Source organism: Zalophus californianus, chromosome 16 (assembly GCF_009762305.2).
Source record: "Zalophus californianus isolate mZalCal1 chromosome 16, mZalCal1.pri.v2, whole genome shotgun sequence".
Classification (NCBI taxonomy): Eukaryota; Metazoa; Chordata; class Mammalia; order Carnivora; family Otariidae; genus Zalophus; species Zalophus californianus.
The window spans coordinates 12,555,302-12,581,363 of NC_045610.1; the positions used below are offsets into that span (position 1 = coordinate 12,555,302).

The window sequence follows — 26,062 nt, forward strand, 5'->3', positions numbered from 1 at the left end:
TCTGGAATGGTCGTTACCGTGTCTCTTTGCCTTTTGCTCATTCAAATAGCAGGTGCTGTTTATACGTAACATTTTGGGGGGGAGCGGACGACATACAGCTGTTTAGAGGCCGTTGGTCAAATTGGGCGCCGCCAGCAGGAGCAAGACCCGAACGTGGTTACTGGGGGACCTTGTGAAGTGTTTTCCAAAGATCCCGAAGGTGGTTTTCGCAGGGCGGGCTGGCCCATCACACTGCGGGTGTGCTCACCCCTGCGATTTCCTCCCCCCGGTGGCGGGGGGGGGAACGCGACCACCTCGTCTGTGTGGTGATGGGGACTGTGTGCACGCTTTCCCCCTGAGCAACACACGCAAAACCAGAAGGTGTCTTCCAACGTGTCCCCTGCTCGGGTGGCAGGGTCTCCAGTGTTTTCCTCTCCGCCCTGTGACGGTTGGCACACGGGCCACGCGCTCTCCCAGCCGTGTCTGCCCAGCACAGCCTGGCGCGGAGAAGGTCACCTAGCCCGGTCACCTGGACGAACGGTTTCAGAATTCCGAAATGATCTCTCGTAACCGTTTTATTTAATGGCTTTGTTTATATTGTTACCTTCGTTATCTTAGCAGCAGGGAGATTAAATCTCATGAGTTTCACATAATAGTTAATCGGTCGGAAAAGAATCGCAGTAAGATAAAACTTCCTCTTGCGACCCTTGTGATTAAAAACCCTTGTCGTGGCAGTGGCCGTGGCTGTCACTGGCTGCCTGCAGGTGTCAAATCCGCCGAGAGCAAGAGCGCTTATTCAAGCAGTGCACCTCTATTGTAATTTAAAGCATGTATTGGTTCTTTTGTTTTTTTTTAAAAAAACAACTGATTGCTTTCTTAAAAGACTTCATTGGGGTTCATATATCCAAGATTCACCCTTGTGAAGTATGCACCACCCTGGTTTGAGAGCATTTTCATCACCCCAGAAAGAAACCCATGTCCCAGGAGCAGTACCTGCATGCTCTCCCACTCCCAGCCCCTGGCAGCCACTGGTTTACTTCCGTCTCTCTGGGTTTTCCTGCTGTGCACATTTCATGTACATGGAATCCTTCACTATGTGGCATTTTGTGCCTGCCTTCTTTCACTTAGCATCATTTTTTTTTTTTTTTTAAGATTTTATTTGACAGAGAGTGAGAGCACAGGCAGGGGGAGTGCCAGGCAGAGGCAGAGGGAGAAGCAGGCTCCCCGTTGAGCAGGGAGCCCGATGTGGGGCTCGATCCCAGGACCCCGGGATCCTGACGCCAGCCCAAGGCAGACGCTTAACAGGCTGAGCCACCCAGGCGCCCCAAGCATGTTTCTGAGGGCTGTCCTGTTGTAGCATGTGTCGCTATTCACTTTTTGTAGCTGAATAATACTGTCGTGTGGGTAGAATCACAGGTTTTGAAACCCGTTCATCAGTTGGTGGACATTTCAGTTGTTGCCATCATTACACATGATGACGCTGTAGACATTCACATGTAAGTGTCCGTGCAGACGCATGTTTTCATTTCTCTTGAGTATACACCTAGGAGTGGGATTTTTGGGTCCTAAAACGCTATTGAGAAACTGCCAGACTTTTCCAAAGTGACTGCAACCATTTTACATTCCGACCAGCAGACTGTGAGGGTTCCTTCTTCTCTACATCCTTGCCAACAAAAAATTAACTACTGACTGTTTCTGTGATAGCCAACCTGTTGAGTGTGAGGTGGTGTCTCATTGTGGTTTTGACTTGTGTTTTCCCCGATGACTGAGGATGTCGAGCATCTCTTCATGTACTGCCTTTTATATGTTGTCTTCAGAGAAATGTCTATTCAGGTCCTTTGCCCATTTTTTTTAAATCGGTTTGCCTTTTTATCATCGATTTAGAAGTTTATAACTTATGACTTACAACTTAAGACAAATTATAAGAATTATAAGAGTTCTTTTTATATTTTGGACTCAAATCCCGTATGAGAAATACGATTTGCAAAGACTCTCCCATTCCCTGGGCAGTCTTTTCACTTTCTTGGGTATTGTGTGCAGCTATGTGTTACTAATTTTGATACAGTTTATTGGCCTGTTTTTACTCTTGCTGCTTGTATTTTGGTGTCATAGCTAAGAAACCATCGCCCAACCCAAGGTCACAAAGATTTGCTTCTGTGTTTTTTTCTGAGTCTTATACTCTCAGCTCTTACGTGTCAGCCTGGTGAACCATTTTTTTTTTCAGGCTTTATAGATTTATTCAGAAAGCGATCCAATTATGATTCAACTGTGCATTTTTAGCACTGTGCAATCCAGTGTTTTCAAATACTTTTCCCCTGCACATCTGTTCATAACAATTTTATAATCCTTAAGAAATTCTCTTACCTGAAGTTTTTCATGCATTCACGTAATTTTGCAGGATGTCTGATGTGCAATGAAGTAGTAGCTATGAGCATAACCCTCTTGTATTAAAAACAACAGGGACTTTCTTTTCCTGTACAGACAGGTATGAAGTTATCAGGTAGTAACTGCCCATCTGAAAGGAACCGGTCTTTTCCTTGATCCATTAGTATGTCCAGCTGAGAACCTGGATAGGACTTCACAAGATGGCTCGCATCATAAGCCTTCCATTTACTTTGATCTTTTGCCCCAAGGACAGAGCACTGTGTTGCAAACTAGAGCAAATGCTGACACAGATTTATGTTTTCCAGGATTCCTCCGAGCACAAATCAGAGCTCCATGGCCTCCTTTGGAGTAGCCAAAAATAGACACCCTTTGGGGGGCCACCGGAAAACTAGCCTTTATGAGTTGGGGAAGCTCCTTAGTAACAGAAGAGTACGTTCTGTCGCTCGTTTTCCAAGGCTCCTCGGTGGCATCCACACGGAACCCAGCACCGGTGCCAGAGTCCCAGCCCTCACCTTCTCCTTTATTGCAGCCACAAGGGCTGATATCTGGGACGGTGACGACAAGGCCACGTTCTGAAGCAGCTTGATGATAACCCGACTTTCATATAAAATTTTGTTCTGTTCGAGTTAAACTAGGGCATTTTCCGGTTTCTGCCTTTGGTGGTAAGTAGACAGCAAATTTCGTTTTGCAGTTCAACACTGTCATGTTCCAAACCTTCCCGAAATCCTCCAAAGCACCTGTTGGCTGGAAATGCTTCAATGCCGTTCTTCGCCTGACCAGTTGCTACTGGCTTTTTAATCTGTACCCCAGGGTAGATGATCCTCGGGGGTCGGAGGTGGCGGGAAACGCAGCGGAGTGGAAAGGTGAGGCCTCAATGTGGCTGTGTGTGCCATGTTCTCCTGTCCTCGTTGCTGGCCCCCATCGGGCCTGCCTGCTTTCGGCCTGTGACCCCTTTTGAGTTAATTTTTTGTGTATGGTGTGAGGAAGGGGGTTCAACGGCATTCTTTTGCATGTGAATAGCTACTTGTCCCAGCACCATTTGTGGAAAGACTTCTTTCCCCGCTGAATGGTTTTGCACCCTTGTCAAAAATCAATTCATTCCAGAATGTATTCACTTATTTCTGGATTCTTAATTATGGTTCACTGACCTATAGGTCAGTCCCTCTGCCAGGACCACACTATCTTGACTACTTAGCGTTTGTGGCAAGTTTTGAAACCCAGTAAGTAAGTCCTTTGACTTTGTTCTTTCCAACATTGTTTTGGCTACTCTGGGTCCTGTTACATTTCTTTTTCTTTTCTTAAGGATTTTATTATGTATTTGACAGAGAGCTAGAGAGAGAACACAAGTAGGCAGAGCGGCAGGGAGAGGGAGAGGCAGGCTCCCCGCCGAGCAGGGAGCCGGATGCGGGGCTCGATCCCAGGACCCGGGGATCATGACCTGAGACGAAGGCAGACGCTTAACCGACTGAGCCACCCAGGTGCCCTCGTGTTATATTTCTATATGAATCTTAGAATCAGCCTATCAACTTTTGGCAAAAGCAGCTGGAGTTTTGATAGGAATTGCGTTGAATCCGTAGATCAAGTTTGGGGAGTATTCCCATTCTAACAATATCGTATTTTCCAACCCATGAATGTAGGCTTCCTCTTCTTTAAATAATCTTTCGTAGTTTGAATGGGTAAGTCTTACACTTCTTTTAAAAAATTGATTCCCAAGTATTTCATTCTTTTTGATATTATTGCAAGGGAATTGTTTTCTTAATGTGTTTCAGATTGTTACCTAATACAATTTTTTTCTTATGTTAATCACCATACGTTACATCATTAGTTTTGGATGTACTGTTCCATGATTCATTGTTGTGCATAACACCCAGTGCTCCACGCAGAAGGAGCCCTCTTTAATACCCATCACCAGGCTAACCCATCCCCCCACCCCCCCTCCCCTCTAGAACCCTCAGTTTGTTTTTCAGAGTCCATCGTCTCTCATGGTTCGTCTCCCCCTCCGACTTACTCCCCTTCATTCTTCCCCTCCTTTTTTTTTTCTTAACATATGTTGCATTATTTGTTTCAGAGGTACAGATCTGTGATTCAACAGTCTTGCACAATTCACAGCACTCACCATAGCACATACCCTCCCCAATGTCTATCACCCAGCCACCCCATCCCTCCCACCCCCCACCACTCCAGCAACCCTCAGTTTGTTTCCTGAGATTAAGAATTCCTCCTATCAGTGAGGTCATAGGATACATGTCTTTCTCTGATTGACTTATTTTGCTCAGCATAATACCAGATGTGGTATGTGTGTACACACACACACACACACACACACACACACACACACACACACAAATGGAATATTATGCAGCCATCAAAAGGAATGAAATCTTGCCATTTGCAACAACGTGGATGGGACTGGAGGGTGTTACACAATTCATTTTTGTATATGAATCTTGTATCCTGCAAAACTGCAGAACTCCTATAATTTTTTTTTAAGATTTTATTCATTTATTTGACAGAGACAGTGAGAGCAGGAACACAAGCAGGGGGAGTGGGGAGAGAGAGAGGCAGGCTCCCTGCGGAGCAGGGAGCCCGATGTGGGCCTCGACCCCAGGACCCGGGGACCATGACCTGAGCCGAAGGCAGACGCTTAACAACTGAGCCACCGAGGCGCCCAGAACTCCTCTATCATTTTAATAGGTTTTTTGGGGTGGATTCCTCAGGATCTCCCATATACAAGATCATGTCATGTACAAATACAGTTTTACTTCTTCCTTTCCAGTATGGATGTTTCTCCTTTTTCTTGCGAGGCTAGAATCTCCAGAACAGTGCTGAACAGACATGTTGACAACAGATACCCTTGTTTTGTTGCCGACCTTAGCGGGGGAAGCTTCCAGGTTTTTATCGTAAAGTATGAAGTTGTCTTTTTTTTAATAGATGTTCTTTATCATATTGAAAAAGCTCCCTTCTGTTCTTGCTGAGTGTTTTCATCATAAAGGGTGCTGGATTTTCCAAATGCCAACTGATGTTCAAAACTGCACCGACGTAGCTTAGACAGAAGTGTGTTCAAGCTGTTAGGATACCATTACATCAGACCGGTGTCTAGCATTTTCTTAACAGACAAAAAATCATTGCAACACCCTTATGCAATTAGAACAGCACGCTGGAACTGTGTACCCTTTGTCTGCCTGTACTCTGTGTTTCCTAAGTTTTGTGAAGTCCATAAGTTGATTTCCAATAGGTAGAGTCTGATTTTAATTTTTGTGTTTATTTGAATAAAACTTGGGGATTTCCACACATTTTCACATATTTCATTCCAAAGGTTGTGGCAATATTGGAAAACCTCCAGTTTCTTATTGTAAATTTACTCAGTAGGTCACAACCAGAATTTTAAAAAGTTAAATAGAATGTAGACATCGTAGCACGTTGTAGTGGGTGCATCGTTTTGTGAAATGTTGGGTTGTGGTTGGGGTGTGCGTGCGTGTGTATTTGGTCATGAGGTACGATGTATTTTCTAAACAAAAAGTAACGCTTTAGATTAATACTAAAGGCGCAGAGACTAGAGAATTCTAGTTCCTTGATTGCCAGTTATATAGCTCCTTTGTCTCCTCAGTACTTCGTTCTGTGCTTGGCCTCCCCTGGAGGTTTCTGTAACAGAGCCAATGTCCCTTCATTCGATTCAGGATGCAAAATACTTACTGGGTTGTATGTGAACATGTGCAATACAGATTTTTATGTGAAATCTCCTGATTTTAAAATGCTGACAACGAATCCCAAACTCTGAAAACACTATTTAAAAATAAGCAGATTATAAAAAGTAAAAACAAAAACTCCAGTAGAAGTCTCTAGGCTACTGACCAGTTTCTGAATTTTGACAGTGTTGACCTAAATGCATATTTTGCATGTCTCTCCATTACACAAAATCTCATTCACAGCATGCAAAGGGTGATGCAAAAATAGTTTATTATGATATAGTTTATGTAAAGTTAGGTAATATTTACAAAATAGAAATGATCAGCTACATCCACGGGAATCTAGCATGTCACACAAAGGAATAAATATTCTGACAAAGTAACACTTCAAACTGTAGTGAACAGTCGTTCAGAAACTTTGTTAATTAAAAAAAAACAGCTGCAATGACACCATGACAATCTTGAATTGTCACAGAGGGCGGGCGGCTCAGCCGGCCGGGCTCATCTGTCGGGGAGGATGGCGCCGCTGACGGGAGCCGCCCGCCGCCCCCCGCCCCTGCCCCGGAGGCCCCACTGCACCTGCAGGTGGGCCTGCAGGACCCACTCGCACTCCCTGAGCCTCTGCTTGCCTCCGCACAGCACTTTGGGTTTGGTGAACATTATCATTTTGCGTTATTACAGAAATTAAACCCCAGTTAGAATCATACAAGCCTGGGGTTTGAGTATCACCGGACGGCTGAAAGAATTCGCGGCGGCAGAGTCTCTGCTGTGGATTATTTCCCAACTTGTCAGCAGAAAACGGTATGTACATGCTGCACTCTGTCCGTGCGTCCGCTCCCCCCCGCGGCTCGGCACGGTGTCCCCCAGAGCTGACTGGAGACGTTCACGCCGATAGAAGAGTCTACTAGTGAGAAAAGTTACTAAGAATTACAGTTGCTGAGGAGTCACTTAGAAACTTTACATTTTATAAATATTACTTAGGAAAATCACATGAATCCTTATCACTTAACTGGTTTTAAGTCCTAACAAATACATCAGTAGATAAGTCGTTAATACTAAAGGTAAATCCTAAAATCCACTTTAATTGGTTTTGTGATAGAAACGTGACACAATAATGACCTTAGTGTTCTTTATATGATCTATTCCTAGCTTCCTATAAAACAAAACTGAAATGTGTGTTACTAGTTTTGAAGGGCAAAGAACCGAGGCCCAGGACAGGTGACAGGTGCCCCGTGTCCGGCGACCACCGCCTTTCCAGAACTCCGCTCCTTCACGGCGTTCCAACTGCATCCTGGGAAGCCCCCCGCGCCCCCCCCCCCGACTGGCACCCACGGACCGCGTCCCTTCCCCTTGAGACCTGCACGCCCTCCTGGCTCAGCCTGAGGACCGGACGATCCAGTTCTGAGATGGTGTGACCGCATGGCCAGGCTGGCGCTGTCGATGCTGTCCCATGATAGAACCCAGGAGCTGAGATGCAGACACCTGGCCCAGTGAGTGCTCACAGGTCACCCGTTCGGGCCGGTCCTGCGACAACTGTGTTTGAAATGACATCTCCTTCCAAGTCTTCCATGAGCCCGGCCAGGGTGTGGGGAAGACGGCCCCGCTTCCCTGTGCTGCCCTCCCTGGAGGGCTGGGGGGGGGGGGCGTTGGTGGGGGAGCTGGCGGCAAGCATCATAGTGTTCTTGCCACAGGCACAGGGCACGGACGCGGCCTACTGTACTCACGGTCATACACTCTAACTCCCCGTGAAGTGGCCACAGCTTTTAAAGAGACACATCAGCCATGGAAAACATTTCCTTATAACGCTGGGTGGAGTTCAAGGTTGTACCCAAAGGTGTCCGCCCCAGCTTACAAAGGGAGGTCTGCATAGGATTTTTTTTAAACCCACACAAACTTTGTCACACACACAGAAAATCCCTACGGTAACTTCCCAGTAATATTTACACTGCTCACTCTGGATAATGTACAGGTTCTTTTAAAGAAAATAAACACGGCTGCTTTTCTATACAGAAAGGCTGGCGTCCACACAGAGCACGCAGCGGCTTCTCTTCCCAAAGCCCGTGTGGACGCGTAGAGGACAAGGGCCCAGGCTGCGTCTGAGCAGGTGGTCCTGGCTCCCTACGCCGGGGTAGGGGTGCTGACCTGTTCCTCCTACTCTGCTGAGCATCTTTTGTTGAAACACTTCGAGAAGGGAGCCCTCTTCCCTTTATAAAGAAACAAGGATACTTGAAACTTGTTCTCAAAAGGGCACAAGAATGAGGCTGGGTCTCTTCCAGCAGACAGCCCTTGGAGACAGTGATCCTGTTCATTTCCAACCTGCCTGTATGTCATGGCTTCCCAGCAAAGGGCCCCAGACCAGCGGGTTTACTGGACTCACTTCAGGCTCATCCTTAACTTAAATCTTCAACTGTGGGAAGCATGAGCTTGCTAAGAGTGTGCGTCCAGGTGTGCAACCACACAGCACCGAGCCCAAGTACAAGGGGGCGGGGGGGGGGGGCGTGTCCTAACAGCACTCCGAGGACCGGGCAGATGTGGCCATGAAGAAGGGACGTGCCCACAGTGTCCTGCTCGGTGCTGAGAACAGCCAAGGACTTTAGCTTTTGACCCGATCTCAGGTGGGTAAAAAGACCTTTCCCAGGATTAGATGGGCAGCATCTGAGCTCACAGCTTGTAGGGGCCTGGTGGCAGGGAAAAGCCGAGAGAAAGCCCCACGTGTGAAGCATGTGGGAAACCCGCCCGTGCTCCTTCGCACTCGCCGGTGGAGAGGCCGGTGCTGTAGCGGGGCTAGAAGCTAGGGCTTCCTCTCTCAACAATGAGCGGAGGCGGAGGGGCCTAGGACGGAAGAGGAAAAAAGCAGTGTGCCAATCCTGGAACTTCCAGAAGCTTCAGCACCAGCCGGTTCCCAAGCCCGTGTGAAGGGTGGGGCTGTGGTGCCGGGCACGGAGACGCGCTCGCCACAACTCCGCCCGGTGGGGACACATCGGGGCGGCGGATGAGACCTGTTGACACAGTAGATGCCAGCCGAACAGAAAACTCAGCCATAGCTCACTTTCAGAACGTTCAGGGTGGGAGGGAATACAAACGATTGAAGTTTCTGGAGAAGTGAAGCTTCCAGTTAGCATGCCAAGCTGTTTTCCTTTCAGTATCTGATTCCTTTTAGGTGGAGGACTACATACTTCCCTGTCCTTTGTAAACCTTTGAAAATACACTCCCCCCCCCCCCCCCCGCTTCAGGCTTGCTTGGTGATAACAGTGGGTCGCCGAATTCTGTTTTAGTTTTCGGGCTTTCTGAAATTGTGTCTAGAATGGAGAGTGTTAAAAATTCCAAGCTTCTTTAGGACAATGAGGAGGAAAGTGCCTTTCAGGAACACTCTCGCATTCAAGAGGCTGATGGGTTACATTCCTTCCGCTCTAACTGAAAACAGCTTTGAGACCCGGAGAAGAACTGCCTCCGACCTTCGGGCCTGAGCGGCAGAATCCAGAATCGGTACGTGGCTAGGCGTGAAGCCAGCAGGCAGGCACCGAGGCGGGGGAGAGCCTGCAGGCCGACTCAGCCGAAGGGGCCAGGGGCCGGCCCGAGCCGGGAGTTAGCAAGTGTGGGAGGGAGGGACCTTTTAAAGGAGAGATTCACTGCCTGCTGGCCTGTTGGGAGTGGGGAACAGACCTGGCGGGTTAGCCAGTGAGCCGGTGGGGACCCTGGCACAGCTGTCATCTTATGGCCAGAGAGAAGTGGTCCCAGGGAGCACCCTCAGCTCCAGCCCAGCAGAGGTGGCCCGACGCGCGGCCTCATGCCCAGGATGAGCTTAGAAACCAGACCTGCCGAGGGGAGCGCCAGGCAGCAGTGACAAAGAGGGTCATGTTCCATCCTCAGGCCAGCAGTTAGTGTTCCAGAATATTAAACAGATCTCTAAAGATGTTTTTTTATGCCATCGGTCTTGTGTCCTGGCCTTATCTGTCAGAATCCCCTTTAGACAGACTCAGGGTCACAGTTACGTTTTTTAAAAACCGCAATTCCCTCTCTTTCCCAGGCTGGCCCTGGTGAGGCCCCCGATGGCTCGCTGTGGGCCAGGGAACAAGTGACAGATTGTACTTCACGAGCCAGAGCCCGGGCCTTCCCTCGGCCTCTCCACTTGCTGGATTCCTACGGAGGGGCCTCTGATCGTGGCTCCGGACAAACGCACACCTGCCACCGTGGCCTCTGCCTGTCGCCCCAGGTCGGCCCTCACTTCCTCCCTCAAAGTCAGACCCATCTTGATGCCCGAAGGCGCAAGCTCCCACTTCCAATGACAAAGTGCTCCGTCTGCCACAGCGCCGACGGGGACGCTGCAGCCAGCCAGTGCCCCCGGAACGCCAGCCTTCAACCCACGCAGGCGCCGGCACCGCCCGCCGCCCGCCGCCCGCGGAGCCTGAGCGGCGGAGGGCGGCTCTTCCGCGCGCGGCTGCGCTCACGAGACCCGTCCAGCCGGGGTCCTTGCCCCCTTTCCACGCGCCTGGCGGGGCTCACTTGCAGGGGCTAGCGGGTTACAGATGAGCTAGTGCCCAGGGAAGGAAACACAGCTGTGAAGACTCGATCTGTGTTCTCATGTCCCCCCCCACCCCTGGGGCAGTGGGGACGCTCCCGCCGCGTGGTTGGCATGGGGGCGGTGGGGGGCGCCCCGAGTTGACAATCACCTATACGACCCCATCCGCAGCCCCCGAAGGACCCTTTCTCTACCAGCACAGAAACCCACCCGGTCCACCTCCACAATTCTACCCTTTTTTCTCTCGGGAAGCTGGTGGCTAAATTTGTCCCCGGCGGGGGGGGGGGGGGGGGGGGGGGGGGGGGGGGGCGCAGTGGGGGCTGGGCTGCGACACACAGGAGCTCAGTGAAGCCCCTCTTTGCTCTGTTCTGCCTGCTCCCTCCAGCCAGAGAACGGGCTCCTCAGCAGTCATGACCCTGCGACACTCGGGGCTTTTTCTGGGGGCTGCAGCAGGATCAGGCTTTTGCTGGAGAGGAGCCAGAGTGCCCCCATTTCTAGTCTCCTTCCCAGTAACCCCCCGACGGCAGCCGCCCCGGGACAGTGAGCTGTCTCTGCGGCGAGGAGGAGGTGTTGCCCTGTCTCTGCCTTCGACCTCCACGGGCCGCCCTCAACTCCTGCTCCCACAATTCCGGACGTCTTAACCTCCACGGGAAACGACAGAGTACGTAAGGTGCTCTTCGACCTATTCAAAGCGCCGCAGATTTCACACCCTGGCCACAGTCTGACTCTGCGCAGCGACCCTGCCAGGAAGGCGGGAGGGCCGGAGTCCCCAAGACAGCAAGGGCCGCCACAGAGGAAACTGCACTAGATGGGGGGACTTCTCCAAGGGGTGACGTGAGTGCCGAGAGAGGCTGAGCAGAGGCCAGATCCTGCTGGACAGCACGTCGCTGTCTGCCGTGGAGAACACACACGCTGAACAGTGTTCCAGAGAACAGGCCCCGGGGCCCGTGCATTCCTTCTCTACACTCCCATTCTGAGCGGCACACACAAAATCATGGTCCTTTCTAAACACACCACCAATCTACAAGGGGTGGTGCGAGGAGCAGTGTCTGAGAAGCAGAACTAAAAAACCAGACCTAACATTCTCTTGCCTTGGACAACATGGAAGAATAGCAGCGAAGGAGTGACACGTGTGGGGCGAGAGTCTGGAAGCTGGTGAGGGAAAGGCTCGATGCCCGTGGAGAACTCCCGAGTTTATTCCAGTGACAAGGCCGCGCACACCCCAGGCCCTTCCAGGGCTTCCTGCGGATGACCCTGGTCTTAACTGAATCTAGATACCGAGCACGGTCACTTCTCCATTTTTACCCCCGAGTACCCATGTGCCCAGGGCCTGCCGACCTAACGGCAGCGCTGACACAGCGAGACCAGAACAGGCTCCCCCGCACCCTCCTTGGCGACGCTCCCCGCCTGCCCCGAGGGCCACAGCACGGCTGCCACTTGCCTGGGCTGCGCGCCTCAAGACGACTGACGGTCTTCCCGGGGCCGCGACACAAACCCCAGGGCAGAAGAGTCTCGAGAACTACTGCAGTGTTTCCGGACGTTAAAAGGGCTTACTCTGACGGGTAGAAAAAGCAGCTTTGTTAGTACAGGTGTACTCTGGGCTCTCTGACGCTGCAAGAGCACTTCTCAGAGCTCAGGTTAGAGTTAAAAACATATAACAATGGCAGTTTTCATCTGATTCCGACATCCTCTGTACTTTCTTGACTTAACACAGGGGTCTTCCCTCAGCCTTCTCAAAAGGAATGTGCAGGTTGCTTTCAGAAAGCTTCAAGACACGAATAGGCTTTTCGTTTGCAGGACTGACGACCCAAGGGAATTCATCACGATGTGCACAGTCTGAAACCCCGGGCCGCAGGTCAACACTCCCAAGTCTTTACGAAAAGACCAGGGCTGCTAGTGACCAAGAAAGGAACGAGCGTAGGAAGGAATGAGAGGGGCCGGGGTTTTGTGCAAGATTTAATAAAAAACAAACAAAAATAGGAATGGCTGCCTTCGACATTTTCCAGGTTGTGAAACGTTCCCCACGATGACCTGGGTGTGGCTCTAAGCTGAAGGAGTGGGACAAGTACCAAGTGCTGTCCTTCTCCCAAGCCAGAGGTGGTGAGTGGAGGTTGCGGACCATGCCCCCCAACCTGCTCCTCCCGCAGGCTAGCGTGTGGTCAGCGCGGCCGCCTGACGCCCTGTTCTCACCCCGCGGGGCCCACACGCAGCACAGTGAGAGCCGCCCGGGGCCCTGACCCCGCACAGTGCACTCGGCGGGACGAGCTAGCTTAGCGACAGGCTGCTGGGCCTAATACTGACAGTGAGTGCGGCGGACTGCGGCAGGCGGGGGCTCCGCACAGACCCCGGCCCGGAGCAGACAGCCCTCCCGGCCCCCGCTGCTTGGCTAATTTGAGAATACCACGGGAAAAACCAGCTTTGACAGAGACATAGGAAGCTGGAATCAACACAGCAGAGAACGGTGTGAACAGCCCATAAACCAGTCTCTCATGCATCCAGACCCACAGGTAATGACAACAGTAACAACAATAATAAAAAATGAAGGGACAGGGTAGCGCTGCCGCAGGCTGGGAGCGGTGTGTGTTCAAGTGGAACGGGACACGGCTAGTCTTTCTTCAAGTCCCTGGATTCAAAGAGCTTCAAGCGTTCTTGCACCGTCAGGCCTTCCTTCAGACTCTGCGTGGAGACGAGAGCAGGAGAGAGAGAGAGACCGTTAAGCACCCGGCCCGGCGCCGTGGGCGGGGCTGCAGTCAGGCGGCGGTGCAGGGGCCGGGGTGCGGGGCGGGGCAGGAAGGGCTCCTCGAGAGATTAGTGGGGCATGCTAAGGAGAGAGAGACGTCCCCTGTGAAACGGTGTTATCTGGATGAAAAAGGAAAAAAACCAGAGAAACAGACCATGTGTGTAAGCAGCTGAACTCTGAGCTTAGGGCTCTTTAGAAAAGCAGCGATCAGATCGATTCAGCCAGGGGCAAAAGCTGTGCCAAGAACTAGAAATGCGCCCGTCCATGTCCTCCTCCTGGGGGGGGGGGGGGGGGCCTGTCCACGTCTGGCTCCTCGGTGACCGTGACGCTGAGCGCCGGGAGGAGGGCTGCGCAGCTTGCGGCCGGGGGCCTGCTCCCGGCGCTCCCTGAGCAGCAGCTGGGGGGGGGCGGTTGCTGTGACTGGGGACCTGGGAACATGTCAACGCAGTCACTAAGATTTTCAAAACGTGAAACCAATACTCTCATGTGTGACCTTGGGCGAAGTTTAAATCTGTGGGTTCGAGGAGGTGACACTTTCCTAACGGGGAGAAAGTATGTCCCGCTTTACTCTTGGAGGCTTTTCCCCAAAGATCTAATTTCTCGGTGAGGAAAGGAAGATCACTTCGGGGCACGGCTGAGGCTACTCCAGCACTGGCTGGGATGGGGCTGGCTCCTCAGCGGCCATGGGATCTTTGTGGCAAGTCTCGACACCACTGCCAATTCCCGGGGTTGGCCGGCACGTGCTAGAGCTCACGAAGGTCCAGGCTCCACTGAGACGTGGCAAACTCAGGGCTGGCCCTGGGTGCAGACTCCAGATGACTACACCACTTGTAGCTCCAAACCCGAGCACCGTGCTGGTCCTGTGGGCCTGGAGAGCCCAGCCTGATGCTTCAGAGCACGTGGCTGTGAGTGGGGCCTGTGGGGCCCGGCTGCCTGCAAGGTTGGAGGGAAGACGGGTCGTCCCGGTGTGCCCCCCCTCCCCCCAGTCACGCAGAACAGCTCTGCTTGCTTTCTGTACCACGGAGCTGGATGTGTGTAAATGAATAAAGCTGTTTTTTTTTTTTTTTTTTAAATGAAGTGTTCTATGGCTAACCTTTCTGAAACCCACTGGTCCAGGTGAACCTAAACATAAGCAGTTGGTTAGGGTCACTGCTGAAGCTTGCTACCCAGTTGGGTCGGAAGATGGGGGCAAATCCATGTCCCATTCTGAACCTGAAATTCCCTTAATGCACACAATTGCCTCAGATGCTCTCGGGTCTTCCCCCAACTGCTTCAGGCAGTTGGTCTCGGACAGGTGCTGGGCACGCGTGGCCATGATGCGGGACGCCCCGCCCCTAAGTGCCAGGCCCACAGGCAGGCCGGTCACGGGCCACACCGCTTTCTTCTAGCTGGGGACTTCCAAGGGACACGAACGTCCTGCCCGTGGGTACCGAGAGTCCTGCTGTGCTCAGGGCTGCAGCTGGGGGGCAGGGCGATGAGGGGGACCCACGGCTGTGTGCCCAGTGCCACACACTGCTGTACACTAGAGCTGTACGAGCAGGAAGAACGGAAGCCCCACACTGACCCTGCACACCCGGAGAAGGGTTCTCAGGGTGCACCGTGGCTCATTCCTCCCACAGGGCTGGTCTCTGCACCAAGCGCCTGGGTGACCCTGTACTCAGCCTACCAGACAGGGGCCTCCATGAGAACCCTGTGGAGAAAGGTTTGCTCTGGTCTCAATACCAGAAAAGCCATGATGCTTTTAGGCAATGAGCTTGCCTTGACTTTTTGGGTGCCGAGACTTGCCATCCTTTTGAGTGAGGCAGGATACAGACCCAGAACATCAATAAAGGACAGAAAACAGTACATATCAGATCCCGTAACAAAGAGCACCCACAGTGACAGCTTTGGTTTCTGGGCAACTTCATTCCCCGGTCTTCCCGTGGTGGTGGCAGGGGATCTCCAAATACAGTCGGGGAAAAGGACAGCACACATCGGAGTGTGAGTGCCCGCTGACATTGCAACCAGCTCCAGCCTTGCTTGGCATCACAACACATGTCCCTAAGGACTCTGCAAGGTCCCCGTCTTTCTACACACACCAGCCGGACTGTGCCTGCCCACCGACCCTCTGGGAACTCGGCCAAGCCAAACGTGGACTCAAAGACATCTGGAGAAACCCCATTCCTGGGCTTCTTACCGCTCCTGTCTGGGGCCTGGCACCTCTGAGAGTCTGAGGCCGCCCTGGAGGCCCAGGCAGACCTTCTGCGCGTGCCTGACAGTTCCCTCGCTTTCTACCTTTGCCTTAGCTCTTTCCCGGCCGGCATAAAAGGTTTTCCCAGCACACCCCCTGCAAAGGCCCTTACTGATAAAGGTCTTTTCACCGATTTTCTGCCCCTTTGGTCCAGAATCCCCATGTATTTTTATTCCTCCACAGGGACTCGGACACATACTCTGTCCTGACGGGGTGGCCACACTGCAGCAAGGCTTTCCAGAAGGGAGCGAGAGGTTTTTCATGGACTGTCATTTACAGCATGGGCACAAGGCCTAAATCATTAACAGTGAGGTTGTAACAGCTACGCTTCAACCTCAAATAGAAAATACAATCTTTAATATGAAAACCATAAACCAAAGAACAGGTTCTACTTTTGCCAAACAGAATGTTTTTCATGTTTAGGGAAAAAGCCTAAACCAAGTTTACAATCAACCCTAAACCATATTTGGTTATAAGTGATTTGGGGCTGCAGAAGAATAAATAAAGCCAAACTGACTAGGTATAAAATATTTGGGATTTTCCTAAAAGTCTTCCTAAAGCAAACCCGTTTCCCCCAAGCCACTGGGCTACAGCCCCTTAGCCAGAGGATGCTGGACTGAGGGTCCCGCATGAGCGTGAACCCCAGGCACGTAAACAAAAGGAGCCGTGCTGTGCGGCCCTGGGCCCATGTCCGTGTCCCCTCGGCCAGGGGCGTGTCCCAGCCCTGGGGTTCTTCCTGCTGTTCTTAACCTTATCGTCGGAGAATTACTGAGATCAAGTCAGCTCACCCAGAAGCACACTTTGCAGTGAGCAGCTGGGTACCTGGGATGCACAGCCTGGTGTGGAGACTGGGTACGGTCCAGGCATGAGCCCACTGTCCTTCTGTGTATTTGCAAACAGGCTGATGTTTCTCAGCCAGCACTTCGGTGCCCCTACCTCCTTTCTTTGTACCTCTGCCTTCAGTGGCACCCCGAGAGAAGCTTTTGTTTTGTTAAAACAAAAACAAAAAAAGTGCTAGTAACCCTTCTGCCCCAACCCCCCCTAGTCCCCTTGCTCTGCTGAGCCGTTTTCCCGGCCATGCCCACAAGGCACCAGCTCCCTGAAACCCAGGCTCCGCCCTGCCTTGGCCTATGAACTAACGCGGTGGGGGCTTCTTAGCGATGGGAGACTCTGCTTGTCAGTGGCTGCTGGGTCTCTGTCAGGGCCTCTCTTGACGGAGGGCAAGATGGGTTTCCCCAGAGAACGTGTAAAGCACAGATCAATCGCCATGCACGCTGACCAGTGCCGGGGGCCGCTCACAGGCCCATGCCCACCCGAGATGCTGCCTCTGTGGGCCGCCTGCCAAGCTGGGGGGGAGCTCCCCTCGGCAAAGGGTCAACTCTGGGAAGAGGTTAAAGGGCCAGTTAAGTCCCCAGAATGGGTTAAAGAAACTTGACCAGGATGGTGTATGTGCTTGCTGGAGCAGATAAAGTAACAATAAAACAAGGAGCTTGCTATGGAGGTGTGAGCAGTGCATGCAGGTAGCCACCCCCTCGAGGGTGGCAGGTGGGTGGGTGGTGAGAGGTGGTTTACCTACATGACAGGGGACCTGGAAGCGGGCTCGTTTCAGTTATCCCATGAGACCTGCTCAATTACGGACTGTCAGAGGAAAGAGCAAAAAATAAGACACACACACACACACAATAAATCCTAAATGCAACATGCTCATTACTCCCACCCTCCGCCCATCCTTTCCGTGGGGAGGCGCGCAGCGGGCAAGGGACCCACCGGGGTATATGCTACTCTGTGGCTGAGGGAAGAGGTGTAGGCAGCTTCCTCTCTTGAAGGTGCGGCATCAATATTACATTAGGGCCATGTGAAGAAGCGCAGACAGAGTGGGGCTGGCCCAGGGGGCGTCTGGGGGGAGATCTGGCCTTGGAGGTCCAAGGTCGAAATCACCGCAAGCCCTGCTTCTTGTAGGCCTGGCCCCTCAACTGTCACTGTCAGAAGTCAGTTCCACTTCAGCACGAAGGCGAAACAGGGCTCGAAGTCACCAGAACTGGCCCAGCAAGTAGGCATGTGGAGCCAGAGGTGTTCTGGGACCAGGGAACCCCTGCTGCGGCCCGTGGTGGGCTCTGACCCCGGCTCCTCTCTCTAACGTCCGAGAGTCCCCCACACCCTGGGGTTGCACCCCACACTCACCTTGGACCTGATGTTTCTGAGTTGCCGGCTGACACAGGATCTGTCTTTCTTTAAGAAGTCAGGGTTGCTTTTAGATTTCATTATATCTGAAGGAACAAATGGACCCATTACTTTTGTTTTATAAAACCCTGTGCAACCGGACTGTTTAAAAATCTGCCAGGCTTACTGTTATCACCACACACCTATGGCAGTTCCTTAAACAACTTCAAGAGAAAACAAAGCCAATGACCATAAAACACGCTAGCTCCTGGACCGGCCAGAGGACGTCTGTGCGGCACTGCGCTAGGCTCCTCCGTCTGTGTCTGCACGGGAGGGCCAGGGACGTTTCGGTCCTGTTACTTACTTACTCCCACCTTCCTCCTGGCAACCCAGCACTGTTATAAAGCAGAACAGCAACAGTTGTAATCCGCCCCCATCGAGACAGCCACCATTCAGTTTGGAGTAAAGTCGGCTAGGAAACAAATGTACACTGGGTCCCCCCCACGCCGCGTGTCCTGCTGGGGGCGGGGGGTTGCACTTGGTATATCCTGTTAATGGATCTCGTTCCAGGTCAGAACAGAAAGGTCTGCCTGGTTTCTCTTAACAATGGCTGGTATTTCACGGTGTTGTGAAGCCATGGGCCTCGATCTGCTGCAAATGCTACCTATCCTTGTTGGCTCCTTTCCATGCATGCATTTTTCAGGTCACCTGGCAGGTCACAGAAGCTCTGCACCCACCCCCAAATGCTAGGCCTTCCTCTCTCCACGGCCCCGGCCACCCTGGGCTCCCCCTCAGGAGCAGCCACTGTTGTCACTTGGTGACCTGGCTTCCAGAGTTAGTCTACAGTTTGCTGCTGAGTGGTGCTTGGGTATTGCCTGACTGATTCCAGAAAGACAGCCGACTTGTCCTCCAGTGGCAACGCAAGTGACCTTGTGTCTGCCTACGCGCCCGGGCGGCTGCAATCGCTCCTGCTTGGCCGGCTGAGAGAAAACAGGGTCGTTTTCTGGGTATCGGTGAGCTACACACGCTGTCAGGAGCCATGTCCTCCCTGCCCCTCCCCCCACCCGCATGGCCTCTTGCAGATTGTATGGTCAAGGCCCAGGATCAAGTAACTAATTTAGTGACAGCTGCCGTCACCAAACTATGGACTTTCTTCAGGAAAACGCAAAAATGCAAACTGGGATTCCTGTGAAAATCACACGGACAGTGCGACGTCCCCTCAAGGCAGTGAGTAGGGGGTCGCCTCGTGGCATGCCGGGAAGAAGATGGCTCCCCCGCGGAGGCCGGGGTCCGGCGCCCCTCCGGTGGTTCTGGGTGACGAAATGCATGTCTCGATACAGACCCAGGCTCCTCTGCCTTCACAGCAGCGCCACTAACACACTCGGACCACAAGCTACGGGGTCCTGGCCCGGAGCCCAGGGAACTCACCGTATCCTGACACGGGGGTGTTTTCGGGGGATTTTTCACCCAGTGCTTCCGTTGCCGCTTTCAGCTGCTCTTTCAACCTGCTGATGTCACAGTCGGCCTTTGCCCTCACAATGCTGAGCTCCGTGTAGATGTCCTTGTACTTGTCACTAGCGTACTTCTTGTCCTTGAGAAGAGCAGAAGCAAGGGGTGGTTAGGGCCGGGCTGGGCGGTCTGTCTCCGCGAGGCTGGAATGCTCTGCAGAATGACTGGGGGGTGCCATCCACAGTTGGGGAGGCAGGGGACCCCTGTCTTCCAGAGGCCGACACTGAGTATGAAGTGAAACAGACAGAGCGGAGAGTCTCTGTCGGACGCGGGGCGAGCATGCCCAGGAACTCTGACAAGCACAGGCGTGGCCCTGACCCACTGCAGACCTTCTGGAAACCACCCTCTTAGATTTTTTTTTTTTTTTTTTAAGGTTTTATTTATTTGAGAGAGAGAGTGCATGAGCATGAGCTGGGGGAGAGGCAGACTCCCCGCTGAGCAAGGAGCCCGACGTGGGGCTCCATCCCAGGACCCCGGGATCACGACCTGAGCTGAAGGCAGGCGTTTAACCGACTAAGCCACCCAGGCACCCCTGTCTTGGATTTCCTAAGTGACTGAATGGCCACCAGGGCTTCCCTCATCTTCTCCCTGCCTCCAAGAGTGCCCTGGTGCAGACGGGTGGGTTTCAGCCAGCTCTCACCTTCCAGGACGACATTTGTCTCTGGTCTCACGGTCCCTGCCAAAGCACATAGGAGGCATGGAGGACAGGAACACAGCGAGACCTTAGTTTTACTACATGTGCTAACAGGCTGGCGTTTTACGAAAGCTCAATTTTGAAACCACATTCCCCGTGAGAATGAAATCTACTCTCGAAGCGCCTACAGTTTGAGCGCGTGAGTGCTCTGGAGCTCTGTGAGCTCTGGAGACCGGTGTCCCCACTCCACCCCGAGCCCATCCTCAGATGTGTCTCCCGCGGGGAGGTGCCATTACCCGCAACGCTGTCTGCAGCTCATCCTTGAGAGAGCTGATCTCCTGTTTCAGGTACTGTATTTCTGACTCCTTGACCCGCAGTAATACCTAGAAAAACAGAGGAAGTAGGGGCTGACACTGAGGGGCAAAGGGACTTCCAGTCTCAAAAGCAAAGATGACGGCCGAGCAGGGACCTGCCCCCCACCCCCCCGTGACATGCAACCACCAATGCCAGCAAATACACTTCACCGTTGCTAACAGCTGGCCCATCACAAAGAGAAACAGAAAGAAATCCCCACGATTCCTCCTAGACCCGAGCACCCCGTTCCTCAGCCTGAGGGCCGCAGTGAGCTCCCGGGCCGGGGCCCATGAAAGCATCCTGCTGAAACTGTTGGAACTCTCTCAGCCTCTCCCACATCACTGAGCTGATTTTCACGATGAAATGTTAACTGAATGGGGAGAAAGCTAAGTGCTTTTATAAAAACATGTAAGAATCCATCGTTCTGACTTAAAATAAACCTCCCTGCCCGAGTAATACGGCGCTATGGACCGTGAGCAGCTGTGGTGTTCACAGGGCTAGGAAATGTTTCACTTCAGGCAGGCGGTGTTTGTGGTGTGGCAGAAACTGTGGGCACGGGGTTAAAGGTCCCCATGGCCTCCTCACGAGGGGTCCCCACTCCTGCCGTGGACCCCACACTGCCTGGCAGCTATTCTCTTTTGCTGCCTGGGGCGATCTGGATCCTTCCACGTCCTTCTTGCGGTCTCCAGCTCTCATCCCTGCCATGACCCCATAAGCTGAGGCCACCTCTGGGTCCCCGCTTGGGGCTTGTGTGGTGCAGAGCGGGGTGAAGGGACTCTGAGCAGTACCTCTAACTCATAGGCGTCCTTGCCCTGTGTAAGCGGGGAGCCAGCGGTCTCTCCGCCCGCGTCCCCGGTCAGCAGCGTCCGTAATCGTGCGATCTCCGCAGCCAGGCGGTTGTTCAGCTCCTGCGGGACAGCAAGGAGGGAGGCCTCAGAGCCGCCTGGGGGCAGCCCTCACACGACACAAGCGGGAGAGGCCGCTTCCTCACCAGAAGAGGGGGACATTTGTGAGCGGAGGGGACCACGGGCAGGGCTTAAGCGCACTGCGACGTTTTAGACGTAACGTGCAAGGCGGCCGCCGGCTGTGATGTACAGCCCCGCAACAGCCGTTCACGTGCGCTGTGTCGGCGCAACTGTGGATGCAGGGTTCCATAATCCTCAATACCTTGTTGTCACCGTCACTAGTATCGGTGCATCTCACAGCTTGTCCACCTTGAGTTTCTGGAGGAGTGGGCCCTCTTGCCGCCTTCCCGCTCACTTTCTGTGCCTTGTTTCCAACTGATAAGTGGTCATCTTAGGCCACCGCAGTGACTAGCGGGAATCAGTCCTGCCCGAGCGCTGTCATACGGGGTGAGTGTGGGCCCAGAGACCTCGAGTCTGGAGCTGGCCAACACATTTGTCTACTCAGTGCCTGGGGAGGATGAGCCGGTGGGTCATGCAGACAGTGGTCCAACTTGGTACGTCAGAGAAGCTTTTATCAAACTAAACCTACCCTCGAGTCTTTCCCCTAGCCAGGACTTTAAATGCACCCCAATTTTCTGAAGAACAGGCAAATTTTAAGAGAATAATCTGACCAAAAAAAAAAATGTGAACAGTGTATGGTCTTGACGGGGGGACGTTTAAACATGGTCCCAGCCTTGGGGGCAGGAGACTTGGGTCAGGTGCAATGACCCTCCCTCTCAGGCCCTGCCCAGCAGTGACGAAGCAGAAATCCAGAGACGCTCAGGAGAAACGGAAACATCTCAGAGATGCCAAAAGGGCTAGAGCCCAAATGAGTCCAAATTTAAACAGCTGGTTCATGTAGTAGATGGCCCCAGCTCCACCACCTGCAGTGAGTTTCTGTCACCATACTGGGGAATGTCAGACATCAGGGAGATGCCTGCAGAGGGTGTGGCCACTCTGTGGCTCAGGAACCCAGGGCCACCTCAGGTGGGGCCTGGCTCCCAACTCCAGCATGGGCCCCACCCCCCCCCACCGGCTGCAGGCTCACCTGATTGTGGGCATTGAGCTCCTGGTTCTCACGTTGGCACTGCCGCAGGGCCTGGCGCTCAGCCTCCAGCGCCTGGGCCAGGTGGGCATTCTCCAGGCATTTCTGGGAGTACTGCTCCGAGAGGACCTCCAGCTCCCGCTGCACCGACTGCAGCTCCTCCCTGGGAAGAGGGCACGGCTCATGCCTCTGCCCACAGCCCTGGCCCAGGCCTCTAAAAGGCCCCCTTGAGTCCCTTATTGCGAAACTTGAGGAACGACGAGACACACCCCAAAGAGCTGAGCAGACGACAGGCCCCAGGCATTCTGTGGTCTCAGCGAATTTGTACCCAGCTAAAAAAGGAACCACTTCAAAGGACTGCAGGCTTACAGAATCTCTCCTGCATCCTTCGCTTCTCCTCTTTCAAAGAGCTTAACGGTCCCACAGACAAAACTCCCATGATGTCAGGAGAGAAGTCACACTTGTGACTTGCTTTCAGCACTAACTTTTGAGGTGCTGTGTGTCCGATCAGCCAGGACCAGACTCTATCCACGCTCAGAAAATCAAAGCCTCATGACGTTCTTCTCGGTCACCCTGGACTCCTTGGAAAGGACTGCGTCTTCCACTAGCAGAACCAAGGATGACCGTGGGAAGGTGCTCAGCCCCTCAGGAAGGGCGGCTTGGAACTGCCCTCAGAACCCTCGGGCCTCCGCCAATGCCCACCCTTAAGACCCATGTCTTTGTGGCTCTTAAAAAGACACAGGGAAGGTGCCACTCCCCACACGCACGGCTTCCCTCCAGCCTGGCCTGCAAGGGCCGCCTCCTGTGGGCAGGAAGCTGACTCACAGGTACTGTCGTCGTAGCGCCTCGATGTCCGAGTTGATGCTGCTGATCTGGGACCTCTGGCTCTTCTCCAGCTCGCGTTCCATCTCCTCTCGGTGGGCATTCTTCATGGCTTCGATGGCTGCAGGCAAGGACACGGCCGTCAGCATGAGAGGCTCAGGGCGCAAGACAGACAGGACGGCGTGTCTGCCCGCTGTCGACGCGACGTCCGTGAAAGGAAGGTCAGGCAGCCTTTCCCAGACCGACTCTCGGAGGCAGACACAAGCCAAGGAATTCCCAGGAACTCCCACCACAGAAGGGACGCAGATGCGTTGGTTTTTTTTTAAACGTTTGAAGAAAGCCAAACTGATGAAATAAATGTCAACGCTATGAACTGTGCAAGACTGTGGAATCACAGACCTGTACCTCTGAAACAAATACTACATTATATGTTAAAAGAAAAAAAAAAGAAAAAGATAGCAGGAGGGGAAGAATGAAGTGGGGGGAAATTGGAGGGGGAGACGAACCATGAGAGACGATGGACTCTGAGAAACAAACCGAGGGTTCTAGAGGGGAGGGGGGTGGGGGGATGGGTTAGCCTGGTGATGGGTATTAAAGAGGGCATGTTCTGCGTGGAGCACTGGGTGTTACACGCTAACAATGAATCATGGAACACTACATCACAAACTAATGATGTGATGTATGGTGATTAACATAATAAAAAAAAGAAAAAAAAATCAAGCACGAGTTTATACAACAAGCAGGCTTTCAGGGTGGTAGGTTTTTCCTTCATCCTGAAATAGGCCAGCACTGTAAAGCACAAGCACATAAAGGGAGCGTAACACAAAACCGACGGCACGAAGGCTTGCTCAGGGCAGAGCGTGTCAGCTCCGTGGTGAAGTCTGTCACCAGGCAGGAGCTGCAGCAACGCTGGGCTCTGATGTTCTCGGCACTGCAGGCAGAGGTGGGCTTATGCAGCGTGAGGGCAATGCCAGCGCGGGGACTGGCGAGGCTGGGGACAGCCCCTTGGGTGTCGCTGGGGGTGCCGGCCCTGGGCTCGCAAGCTCTCAGAGGGCTCCTGAAAGCAGCCTCTTCCTTGGAGGGGACTGTGGAAGGCTTGCCTTGGATAACCAAGCCGAAGCCTCAGCTAAAAGGCAGCGCGAAGGCTGCTCGCTGCCAAGCTGGGCGGTCAGCTCGGGAAGCCTGCCGCCTGTCCTGCCCTCGGCGTGAAAGTGGCCCGTCCCGGCCCAGCTCCCACCTGAGATAGTGGCTGCCGTCTCCTCGGCCAGGAGGCGATCCTTCTCCTCTCGCAGCTTCTCCAGCTCCCGCTGGTGCTGCCTCTGCAGGTCTTCAATCTTCTTCTGGTGCGTTTCTTCCATGGCTGCAAACCCTCGCTCGCACGTGGCCTGTAAGATGCAAAAGGGACTCCGTGGATTTTTTTCCCCTTTACTTTTGTGCTGGATGTTCTGTTTATCATGAAGCCAGCAGCCTGGCTCCTCGAGGTGCACTGGTCCAGACAGCATGCTCCCTGTCCTCTGATGGCTGTCTGCAGACGCACACTGATGCTACCGGGCACCTAATGCTATCGGAGCATTTGGGAAAGAGAGTTTACATAAATTCACTTATTTAGGTGCTTGTTCGGAATCCTGCTTCTCTGTGGGAAAGTCGGTACTGTGGGTGGGAAGTGGCTACAGTGGAATTTAAAACAGCCAATCCCCGACCTTTACAGAATCACGGCTGGGCAGGACTGACAAGAAGGGAGAAGAGAGTAAACGTACGGAGGCTGGCTGGGTCTGGTTTGAGATACACAGCAAGAAGCTTTCAGCACCAGACAGGGCATTTCACAAATAGTCACAAACAGCGATAGGTCTTTGTCAGCTCTTAGAGGGAGCCAAGACCATCCTGTGAATGACGGGTATTCCGGTGAGGACTGGGCAGGGGGTACGTGGAGCCAAGAGGCCTGGCCCCGCCACTAACCAGCTGGCCACCTTCACCTGGTGTCCACTGAGGGAGTCAGATTAGGCTACATGATCTCTTCTCTTCCAGCCTGCACCTCCCTTCTTCCTTTCTCAAGGAGTACAAAGAAGGGCGCTAATTAACTAACTGAAATGAGACATACAACAGAAGGGCTCTCCACACTTGTCCGTGCCTTGTTACGACACAGGCTGGATTATTACCTGCGCGTGGGTTTCGGGGAAGGACACAGGTACCCCTGAGATGGGGTCCAACCATCCCCACACACGCACACAGAGAAGCCCACGCCTGGCTTAGCGGAACACTCTTACCAAAGGTGCAGGAGACTGTGCCGCACAACTGTGAGGGGTCTGTGCGCGGCTTTCTGTGCACGGAGGCACACTTTCTGTATAAATCCCTTGCAAGATCTCTTTCAGAGTAGGGATCAGGCCTTCCAGTGATTTTTAAAAAACCAGAGGAGTACGGCCATGTTACATTCGAAATGCAAAGTGGGGGGTGGGGGAGGCTCTTCTCTCCCGACCTATATACTATTTGATCAAACTTCTTGCACCTGGATTCAAGAAAGGGTAAGAAGAAATCAAACCACCACACTTGGGTGTCTTTGTCTGAGCCCCCACGGTCCTTTCTGAGATACTCCATTCAGTATTTTCGAACAGTCTGGACTTTACTGCCACAGACTGGCTGCACTGGCCCACTGGTCTTAACCGCTGCTCACCGCTCACTGGGCATTCCTTCTCCCAGCCCCCCCCCCCCCCCCCCCGGAAGCCGCTGGCCTCCTGTTACTGCCCTCACACCACAGGACAGCTGGAGGAGTCCTGGGCTGTGGCTCCCAGCCCTGGGCCCACTCCAAGCCCCTCAACTTCCCTCCTGCATACTTTGGTTCATAGTAAGCACACGGCCAGTAGGTCTTTTAGGGTTTAGTTTGATTGGGCGGCTTTAGAATATTTGAAGTTAAGGGTGAAAACTCTTCCGACAGAAACACTGAATTAGCTTTAAAGACCAGCTGCTTCCTTGGACAGCATGTGCGTTAAAAACGATTTGCCTATAAACAAATTTGAATTTTTAAGCCAGCCATCCCTGGGATCAATCCCAGTTCCTCAAC

The 26,062-nt window shown here is 53.0% G+C and overlaps 1 protein-coding gene and 1 pseudogene across 10 annotated transcripts in view; both read right to left on the minus strand.

Moving 5' to 3' along the window:
- Positions 1–2,361: 2,361 nt before the first annotated feature.
- On the minus strand, positions 2,362–6,716 carry LOC113939117 (annotated as a pseudogene).
- A 5,793-nt stretch (positions 6,717–12,509) lies between these two features.
- The window catches only part of LOC113939664 (myosin phosphatase Rho interacting protein), a 147,194-nt gene continuing 133,641 nt past the window's right edge, over positions 12,510–26,062 (minus strand). For 7 of the 10 annotated variants that reach the window (XM_027626098.2, XM_027626099.2, XM_027626101.2 and 4 more), the window contains 8 exons: positions 24,245–24,392; positions 23,011–23,128; positions 22,189–22,348; positions 20,985–21,104; positions 20,139–20,225; positions 19,128–19,290; positions 17,721–17,806; positions 12,510–13,245 (listed from right to left, as the gene is read on the minus strand). In XM_027626098.2, coding sequence (XP_027481899.1) covers positions 13,174–13,245; positions 17,721–17,806; positions 19,128–19,290; positions 20,139–20,225; positions 20,985–21,104; positions 22,189–22,348; positions 23,011–23,128; positions 24,245–24,392 — 954 coding nt within the window. In that variant the 3' untranslated portion in view covers positions 12,510–13,173. Of the gene's footprint in view, positions 13,246–17,111; positions 17,178–17,720; positions 17,807–19,127; positions 19,291–20,138; positions 20,226–20,984; positions 21,105–22,188; positions 22,349–23,010; positions 23,129–24,244; positions 24,393–26,062 lie in introns of all 10 variants that reach the window. The other 3 variants (XM_027626096.2, XM_027626104.2, XM_027626097.2) reach the window with 2 other exon arrangements.